The sequence below is a fragment of the Cydia amplana genome, chromosome 20, assembly GCF_948474715.1.
Source record: "Cydia amplana chromosome 20, ilCydAmpl1.1, whole genome shotgun sequence".
Classification (NCBI taxonomy): domain Eukaryota; kingdom Metazoa; phylum Arthropoda; class Insecta; order Lepidoptera; family Tortricidae; genus Cydia; species Cydia amplana.
Window position 1 is genome coordinate 4,979,926 of NC_086088.1, and position 10,915 is coordinate 4,990,840.

The window sequence follows — 10,915 nt, forward strand, 5'->3', positions numbered from 1 at the left end:
AAGGCGAAGATATTTGGAGTTAGCCAACGCTCCGCCAAAATTTAAAGGCTACCTGCCGGTTGTCGGCCATTTCTTCAAGCTTATAGGAGGAAGAAATCGTAAGAGTTACTTATTTAAATCTAATATGAATACGTAATAATTAGTGTTAATTTCTGTGCAGAATGGGCACGCTTTTTAATTTTTATTTTGATTTCATTAGATTTTATTATATAATTAAGAGTTTTTGTTAAAATAAGAGAGCAACGTACCTCTTAACACAGGTAATAATTAATTACCTACTTAAAAAGAGGTACTAAATACTATAATGTTATCTGTAATTAATATACTCTTGATTGAATAAATAATTTTTATTTTTATTTTATGACCTGTCATCGTGGCATGGCCGTCGCTCTATTATTATATACGGTGTTTTATTTAAACTCAAGTCGCCCGACGAATTTTTTTTTTTTTTCGTAAAAAGTAATGAATAGTGTTGTTGTAACATGTACATTATAGGTATTTAAATCCACCAAACAAAATTATGTGAAATCGGTACGAGCCAACCCACACTAGCGTCTCCCGAGCATTGGCGACATTGGCGTCTAGTCAACTCCATGGCTGCTGCTCGACGTAACTTTGGCGTAACTGCGTAACGACGCCATTTTCTATAGCGCTGACTAGACCTTGACGCTGAAAAGACGCTAGTGTGGGACTGTGGGGTGGCCCGTGGCCCTAAGAGTGAGGCCTGAGTGGACGCTCATGTTGGCGTGCAGCGGGGCGGAGCGTGCGGCGTGCATGTTAAACAAATGCAAGCGTATAGGAGCGGCCTTAGTGCACGCTGCTCAAATTACTTGTGAGCCCGACGCCACGCTGCACGCCTCCGCTTCGTGCGTCCACTCAGGCCTTACACTTAGACTTAACATTTCCAGCTTCATAGAAATAAAGTTTGATCGACAAAACATACAGGTACATTAGTGAATGTATAGGTACAGTATGTAATTGAACAAAAAGCAATTACTCAAACCCGTTAATGTTTAGGTCATACTAAGCCACTTTTACTATGGGACCAACCACGAAATCGCGAAAAAAAAACTGACTCTCCCATAGGAAATTTCAACATCAGACCAGCAAAATGTATGAAACGTCCAATTTTTTTCCGCCTTTTCGTGGTTGGTCCCATAGTAAAAGTTGCTCAGTATGAACTAAACATTAGCGGGTTTGAGTAATTGCTTTTCGTTCAGTCACATACAGTATATACAAACTAATATGAACATTTATTTTCAGGGTTCTGGGAGAATGCCAAAAAAGTCAGCGAGGCCGCTGAAAAGGCCGGAGGCGTCATAACTCTGTGGGCTGGCCCCAGGGTCGTATTCGGTACTTAATTACTTACTTAGTTAAGGTCAATGTGAGTGTGTGTGAAATGTGTGAATATACAATTTATTGCCAGGAAGACCGTCATAGGGCAAGAATTCTCGTATTTGTGTACCTAACAGGGATGTTGCGAATATCCGCATCCGCATCCGCATCCGCAACCGCGGAACTTCCGCATTATTTTCAACATCCGCATCCGCATAAAATCAATGCGGATTTAATGCGGATGCGGATGTGGAACAGGTCGGTACAGGAACGTCTTAGCATCGGCGTAAGTGCTAGACTGCTAGGTAATTTAGTCATTAACCAAAAAACCTATTAGAAATGAGCAGTCAAGCGTGAGTGGGACTTAATGTACGGAACCCTTGGAACGCGAGTCCGACTCGCACTTGGCCGGTTTATTGAAATAAAAGTTACTAAAATGTAATATTTGACGTTTTTTATGGTACTATCTTGACATCCGCATCCGCATCCGCGGATGTGAGCCTTTAAAAATCCGTCAAAAAATCGGCTTCCGCAACATCCCTAATTTGTATACCTAATACGTACGTCGCTCAGACACAGTCATACTTAAAAGAAGAGCTTCACTCCTGGGGCCCGTTTCTCAAAAGCTTGTAACTTGTAATACAAGTCACCTTTTGACAGCCTTTGTCAGAAAGTGACTGGCACTTGTATTACAATTTATATACAAGCTTTTGATAAACGGGCCCCTGCTCTACCGACTTCTGTGACGGAAAGAGTTAAAAGCGATGAAAGAGCTTGTAGGCGGTTCCCTTATAAATGCTCTTCTCTACGTTGACTTTAACGTGTATATATATCAGGGATGTTGCGGATGCATTTGAGCAAGAATATAGGTGCTTTATACTTAATAAACAGTAACTTCGTCGACTTTTCTGGATCTAGACGATTTCGTTATAGGTAATGACGAAATTACCTTACCTAGCACTTACGCCGCCGCTAAGACGTTCCTGTACCGACTTGTTCGACATCCGCATCCACATAAGCTCCGCATCGAATTTATGCGGATGCGGATGTTGAAAATAATGCGGAAGTTCCGCGGTTGCGGATGCGGATGCGGATGTTCGCAACATCCCTGGTATATATGCTTAAAATGACATTTACAGTACATATGGGGCTACTTTTCGGCACTAGTGCGTAAAATAGCACTTAAAATAGCACTTTTCGTGCGTATGTCGAAACTTTAAATTAAAGTGCCATATGTACTGTAAAACGTTGTTCGATACACGTGCGAATAGGTAATTCGCAACTCGTGTCGATTTAAAACACTCCCTTCGGTCGTGTTTTAATTTATCGCCACTCGTTTCGAATTTCCTCTTTTTCGCACTTGTATCGAAAATAACTATTTTAAGCCATTACTACGTATGGAACCGGCACAGAGAACCAGTACTTGGCGCCATGACTTGTAGACGGCGGACTACAAATAGTAGGGAGCGGAGCGTGAATCTCGCGACCTAAACGCGTAGGCGCCACGAATTTCACGGCGCTTAGGACGTTTTGGTCGCGTTTGTTTTTTGATGTAGCTCCTCTATAGGTAGAGAAAAATAGCTCAATGTTTTAAATAGGTACCCATACCCCATACTTTTATTTCAGCTATTAACGATCCAGACGACGCATTCACCGTTCTGAATTCGTGTTTGGAAAAAAGTTACTTCTACAGGCTGGGTTCCAGCTGGGTTGGCTACGGGTTGCTCACTTCTAATGGTAATATTCTGAAGAATGTCCTCGGATATTGCATGATTGAATTTTACTTTAGTTGTTAGGGAGCGTATTACGTAACGCAATTCTTGGACATTTTTGACCCCCCTCCCCCCATGTAACGCGCCGTAACGTTTTTATGTACCCCCCTCCCCCTAGTAAAACGTTACGTAACCACCAAGTGACCATTTTTTACCTAAAGGCCACAATTATGTGGCGTAAAGTACCTGAAGGGTTAAAAAACAATGTTACGTAACGCATAGTTCAAAATCCCCCTCCCACCCTGTAACGCATCGTAACGTTTTACAAGACCCCCCCTCCCCTAAAATTCGTTACGTAATACTTGAACGCTCCCTTACAGTGGCCAATTCAAACTTACATATTGATGTCAATATCATATCACAGGTATCTAAATGTTGTCATTTTGTTCTTATTCGCCGATTAAAATCTTAACCAGCGGAATTTATCTAGATAATTTTTTCCTAGTGCCGAAATGGAAACGTCACCGAAAGCTGATGAACCCGACCTTCAGCCAGCATGTGCTGGATGGGTTCCTGGAGGTCTTCAACCGACAGGCGGCGCTGCTGGCGCAAGACATGGAACCGAAAGTCGGGAAAGGAGGGTTCATTCCTATGGAGTTTATTACAGAGAGGACCCTAGAAGCTGTTTGTCGTAAGTGTACATCCTTGCGTCGAAGCTTCAGGGGTTCATTACCTATCAGGACATCAGTTTCTTCCGTACTATGTTCCACAATCTATTTCGGTTACCTATCGCAACTTTAATGTTATATAATAACTATCGCCCCTACTAGTCTAGTCGGTAGAGACAATGCCTCCGATACCCATACTACGTCACCCATTTTGAAGTGAAAACTCTTTAGCGGCGCTGTGCACTTTTTGAGGTGGGGAAAAAATGTTAAACTCGAGACAGCGTAAGACGGACACGTGACCTGATCGAAAAACTGTTACATGTAATGTCATTGAGTTTTTCTTTATTGATTTATAAATGCCATCTAGTGCAGCGGTTCTCAATCTTTTTTTTGACGGAATCCTTTTGGAAAGCGAAATACTTGATGAAACCCTACAATAAAACAATAGTTTTTAGAAGTGTATTTTTTTTATTAAATAACCATAATTCTAAATTCTTGCGGAACCCCTGCATGTCGCGGAACCCTAGGGTTCCGCGGAACACACTTTGAGAATGGCTGATCTAGTGAGTTTCGCTCTAACTGGTATTAATATAACTCGAGTACTAACAGTGATGTGCTTAGGGGGTTTCAAGTAATTAACGCTAACGCTAGATGGCGGCAACCTCAATTATACATAGTGCATTTTGCACTAGTCATTGAGTTTTCACTTCTGCCGGCACTCCCTGAGTGCAACCCGTTGTTTTTTTTCCGAGTCATGTCAAAAATTCAAGATTTTTCTTGTGTTTCCAGTGGAAGTTTTTTTTTCATAACAATTACAGAAACCGTTATCGGCATCTCCCTGGACGACCGGTCGGTTATAAACAAAGAGTACAAGGGAGCGATTGAAGACGGCCTATACGTTATAGCGGAGAGGCTGGCCAGCTTTTGGCTCCACCCCGAAATCTGCTACCGTTTCTCCGGACTTCGGAAAATCATGGACAAAGCTATGATTCGCGTCCATAACATGTCCAGAACGGTAAGTGGCTTAAAGTTCCTGGGATAATTATCAAGACAATGCAAGTAAGAAAATATTGTGTCAAATAATATGCCTTAAAATTATCGGTTCTAGTAAAGGTGGTATCCGTCTCCACCCAAAATTAAATCCCGGTATGGAGTTACCGTAAGCCACGAGTAGGGTCCAACCTGAAATAAGCGGCAGATTCCTGCAGCCGACCTGCCTCCACACGTATTGGCTCGCATTTCCTGTGGGTTAAGACAGTGAAGCCGAGAGGGTAATGCAGGTGCTGGGCATCCCTGCGTTTCCTTAATTCCGTCCCAGGCGGTGTTAAGTCTGGAGAGGTCATTGTCTCTCCGATTTGCACCATAAATCGTCTGCAATAGGCGCAAAGGCCAATTGATTGATTGAGTAATGGTGGTAGCAAATTGGGTTTGGGTTTATGACTACTGCCAGCAACTGGAAAAGTAACTCCCTCTATATGTAACTGTGGCAGCCATTTCGTTAAATTAGCCATCTAATTGGACGCCAGTGGCATCCAATGAAAGCTGAAGAACAACAATCGTTAATCGCAACGTTTAAGCAGGTGTCGTGTAGTCATTTCGTTAAATTGGGTATTGATGATCAATTTCTGTTAATTTAGTTCACTTGTTTTAGATGCTAAACAAGCGAAGATCTGAAAGACTGCAAGCTAGGCATGCCAATACAACATGTAAGTAAAAAACGTTCACCAAATAATGATTTAAAGTAACTACCTATATGTAAAATTTAATTGTATAGATTACCTAGGCTCACAAGCTTTTACTTCTTTCCTTAACTTGCCTTGCCTCTACAATATAGACTTTTACAACTTTTTTGCAATGAAGTTAACTTTTTATAAAAAAAAACCTGTCCCGTTTTTGATATATTCGGGAGTCCTGTTTCAAGCGTAAAAGTCCGAGATAATTATATGACAAGTGACCTAAAGCAGGATTGGTAATTTGGTATTAGGAGCCCTAAAGAGTAAAGTTAGTTGTTCTAGTTCTACATAGCAACCCTAACATCTAATAATCATTATGACACTCCCGTTGCCGTTATTCATAACCTTCTGTCAAATCTTAAGAGCATTTTGTCATTTGTGTTTATTAGGGGACAAAGTTTTACAGAGATTTGCTAAGTTAGTAATTCTTTAGGACATGTACCCTTTTAACATGTCCTAACTAACGCTGCGTCAACAGCAGTAACTAGCGAACAACTCGCGAACGCGAACCGAAGCGGCGCGGTGGACCCACGGCCAGGGGGGTGTCACTCCACAGTTTAGGTACATTTGGCCGGCGCGCCCATCCGACAGGCTATAGCAGTGGGCTGCCGCTCGGCGCGCACGATAGTCGTGTCACGTGGCGCTCGCGCAAAATTGAAAATACACAATGGCTTCGAAACTTACTTCCGCGAGAATCAGACATGCTATCTCCGGATAAAAAATGTATGTTTACATAATCAACGTTTGTAATTCCTACATATTTATCTTAAAAACAATAAATCAGTGGGTATAGGTATAAAAACTTGTCAAGTGATAACCCCGTGCCGACACTCACAGCTCGGTCATAAAACTGAGGCGCGCAAAGGAGATTCACGGTTCGTGCGCGGTTATAAGTTTCAATTTTGCTTGCAGGCGGCGATATAGGTGTATTTTTATACCTAAACCTGACTTTTGTGAAGGAGTGAATTTTCTGTACGGTAGTACTCTTAGTTATTCTGTGCCACGGCGTTCGCGTTCGCAAAGATCGCCCACGTAGGACACTTGAGACACTATAGGTATCGAAGGATTGATTCACCCCGCGCCGCATCGCTCCGCTTCGCGTTCGCGTGTTGTTCCCCTACGTAGTACGCTGCGTAAACAAGTGCCTTAGCCATTTCGTACGCGTCTTATTGTCAGCAAGCCGTTTCATTGCGTTCCTCAATCTTCTGCTGGACCTGACCGAAGACGGGTCGTTCACCGACGACCAGATCCAAGAGGAGTTGGACACGCTCATCGCAGCTGGGTACGACACCTCGTCACGAGCGCTTCTGTCCACTCTGGTACTCGTCGGCACTTATCAGGAGGTTCAAGAGAAAATGTATCAGGAGTAAGTCTTTCTAAAGTGTCATTCTATGGAATTTGCTAACTTTGTAAACAAGTCACTAGTAAATTGACATTTAGAGACAATTTTAATATGGCGGTTTGTTTACATAGTTAGCAAGTTCCATAGAATGACACGTTTATCTTACCAGTTATATCTTAAAGAAGTTCGGGGATCACAGACATTCACGGCTACCACGAGTTCGCGTTTAACATTTACATTAGCGACTGCGTGAACTCCATTATATATTATCAGTGCGAGCGAGATAGACTGCAATCAAGTTTACGCAGTCGCTGATAAACGTAAACGCAACGTGAAGTGTCCACTCATGGTATCTACAGCTAATTGTACCTACTTAATAAAAGCGTCAGCCATGAGTGAGTGAGTGAGTTTTTCGGAACTTATGTACGAAATATCATTTGATATTTACCAGTCGCTTTTCGGTGAAGGAAAACATCGTGAGGAAACCGGACTAATCCCAATAAGGGCCTAGTTTACCCTCTGGGTTGGAAAGTCATATGGCAGTCGCTTTCGTAAAAACTAGTGCCCACGCCAATTCCTGGGATTAGTTGCCAAGCGGACCCCAGGCTCCCATGAGCCGTGGCAAAATGCCGGGACAACGCGCGGAAGATGATGAAAAGCGTCAGCCATATATCCGCTGTCCTTTGAATCCAAAAGGAAGACTATTCAGATTTTCAGATTAATCTGGTTTCTTCTTGATGGTATCCTTAAGCAAAAAATTACCTAAGTGGTAAAAATATCTAATATTTCAGATATTGGTACAGTCGACGTCAAAGAGAAATTTACAGCCAAAGTAACAAAAAAATGTTTACACGACCTAAATGCTATGACAATAAAGTCGTGTAAATAATTTTTTGTAACGTTAGTCGTAAAGATCTCTTTGACGTCGACTGTACCAGCCGGAATCAGAACCCATTTCAGACCAATAAAAACTCAAGTGCAAACTCAATGACATTGTAACAGTTTTTCGATCAGGTCACGTCGGACACGTGATCTTACGTCTTACGAATCTTACGGTCACGTGACCTGTCGCGAGTTTAACATTTTTCCCCATCACAAAAAGTGCACAGCGCCGCTAAAGAAGTTCTCACTTCAAAACTTCTGTTGCCTTAATTTCTTTCTGTTTGTGCCAATTATTATGGAGGGGCCAATAACTGTCCTCCTGAGTCCCTGAGGCCAAAAGGGATTAATCCAAATCGAGTTTTGAATTAAAATGGAATACAAGAAGGTTCCAAATTCAAAACTGCCATAATGACAAGGGGGACTCAGAAGGGGGGTCCCGTTGTTTCCCATAAAGTTTTAAGTCATAATGTATTGTTTGTCATATTATCATTAGTCATAAAACTGAAACCGTTAACTTTTCAGGATTTTCGCTGGGTTATCCTATAGGTAGGTTAGGTTAGATTTGATTTATGCCAATTGATCCTGAAAAGTGACGCGATTCTGAACCAAATGAATTATGACTAACGAAAATGCGGGCAAACTGGGACGGGCGGCTGTATTCAGTAAGACTTAAAACTATTATAGGGAAACATTAGAGACCCCTCAGGCGGCTATAGCAGTCTTTTCTTTTTCAGGATAATGTCAGTCCTTGGCTCCAGCGTGGATTTGGGCAAGGAAGACATGCCGAGGCTGGTATACATGGAGGCGGTTATCAAGGAGGTGCTCCGGCTCAGCCCCGTCGCTCCGTTAATCGCCCGGCAGGTCGAGAAGGAAGTTAAACTAAGTAAGAAGTTTATTTAAACCCACTTGCGCCACTAACCCGGGGTTAAGAGGTTAAACCGTCAACCCAGTGTCAAATTGTACTGGTAACCATGACAACATGATGTGAGCAGCGTGCACTAAGGCCGCTCCTATGCGCTTGCATTTGTTTAACATGCACGCCGCACGCCCCGCCCCGCTGCACGCCCAACTCGAGCGTCCACTCAGGCCTTACACTAACTAAACCGTAAAGGATCATGCCGAATTTAGCCTACGATTCGATAAGTATGCTATATATACGATAAATTTAATCATATTCCTTACAATCTCATACATATATTAGATTCCAACGGACACTTCTTAGTAAAGAATATAAGTTAAAGAGTAATTAAACCAAATCAACACATCTCACGCCATTACATAGAATCAATGACATTTCATAAATGGACGTCCAGAGCCAAACAAAAAAGTATGGCAGCAAAATATCATCGACATGTTTACACTATTTACGGCACCTTATTTCCTTGTAATAAGGCATAATAATATTTAACATGGCCCGATACAAGGCAGAATTCCTAACCTCAAAATCGTAGAGAAATTCCGCTTTTATAATGTTCTGTGAAGTGTCCGTGAATTTCTAATAACTATCGGGACTTTCATTTCATGTCTGGAGCCTAACAATATACCACCCATGTTTAGCGAGTGTTGGGCCAAACTTGTATGGGAGCGGAACGTCATCCTTATTCAATGTACTCTGTCTTCTAAAGTAATAAACAAATTTTGGATTCTACGCTAAAATCACTTCAGTTTGTACGGTAATAAAAAAAAACATTTCAGAAAACTACACCATCCCAGCTGGCAGTGAGTGCGGCGTGACGTTCTGGGGTATCCACCGGCTCCCGATCTGGGGTCCGGACCGCCTTGAATTCAGGCCGGAGAGGTGGCTGGACCCCTCAACACTGCCCCAGAGCCCTGGCGCCTTCTGCGGATTCAGCCTTGGCAGGAGGAACTGCATAGGTCAGTAAAATATGCTGATGATAAGGAGATTTAAAAAGCTACTCCGTCTCTGTTGATAGAAAATGCACGGCCCCTGTTTAGGCTGAATTATTATTAAAACAGTGAGAAAAATCGCATTTTGCTCACTGAGTGAGACAAAATGAGCAAAATGCAACTTTGCAAAGTACCCTTGTTCGAGCTGCTGTGGTGAAAACTTAATTGTTGGTATATCTTAAGAAAACATGAGTGAACAGAGGTAAGATGATCTCTAATATGTTCTCACTGCTGAGGTGAAAAGTTTTGTGAACTACACGAGATCAAAGTTATTTTCATTCGTGCGCTTTTGAGTCCCTTGCTACGCTCAAGATTCTAAATTAGATTCACGAGCGTAGCGAGTATAGAATAGAGAGCGTAGTATAGAATCTTTCGCTTGCACGGGACTCAAAATAAGCACTCGAAGAAATATCAAACTTTGATCTCTTGTTGTACAAATAACTATTTCACACCTCTATTCGGAAAAGAGCTTTTTATTCCCTGCTAGTAGGGATCAAAGTGGCACTTTTCCTCCCTGCTAGGAGGGATCAAAGTAACACTTTTCTGTTCTAGCACACTATTTTTACATTTTTTAGATTAAATAAGCTGTTTAAGCATCAGATTGTGTCAAAACTAAGATTTATTTATTTTCCTCATAGTTGATGTGAAAAACAGTATGTGTCACACGGTATCAAAATTATTTACTTTCATTACTGCTACTTGACAATAGATGTAACACCGACCGGAAAAGTCTTATGCTGTTGAGATAAGACTTTCCGGTCGGTGCTACATCTATTGTCAAGTAGCAGTACTGATAGTTCCGCTACTCGATGCTAGATGTAGACACTGAAATTAATAGTCTGAACTGATGTATGGAGTGAGCACTCTTGTCTTACTGATATTTCTCTATGCCAAGACGATGCTAATAGTCTTTTTGGTACTGAAACTGATGTATGGAGTGAGCAATCTATCTATTTTTTTCTCTATGGTATGGTCTTAACACTTGAATCCCTCATTACGCTCAGAATTATACTCGCTCACTACGTTCGGGATTCTATTGTAGAATCCGTCGCTTCATTCAGGATTCAATGTACGCCCTTGACGGAAATATATCATTTTGATCCCTTGTAACACAAACTACTATTTATTTTCAGGAAAGCCGTACGCACTGATGTCACTGAAGACCGCACTAGCGCACCTGATACGAAAGTACCGGATTACGGCCGACTACAGTAAAGTGGAACTAAAGTTCGCCGTGTTGCTCGAATACGCGGCCGGACACGAAATATCTTTGGAATTGAGAGAGTAAGAAAGGGATACCACTATCCTCTTCTGTCTTTCTCGTGTTCATGTTTA

At 42.0% G+C, this 10,915-nt stretch overlaps 1 protein-coding gene across 1 annotated transcript; it reads left to right on the plus strand.

Moving 5' to 3' along the window:
- The first annotated feature begins 593 nt into the window (after nt 1-593).
- Nucleotides 594-10,901, plus strand: LOC134657715 (cytochrome P450 4C1-like). Its single transcript, XM_063513277.1, has 10 exons — nt 594-609; nt 1,264-1,353; nt 2,962-3,072; nt 3,553-3,738; nt 4,534-4,730; nt 5,367-5,421; nt 6,625-6,814; nt 8,407-8,555; nt 9,368-9,547; nt 10,714-10,901. The coding sequence occupies exons 1-10, from the start codon at nt 594-596 to the stop codon at nt 10,866-10,868; spliced, it is 1,329 nt and encodes a 442-aa protein (XP_063369347.1). The 3' UTR covers nt 10,869-10,901.
- Nucleotides 10,902-10,915: the final 14 nt, after the last annotated feature.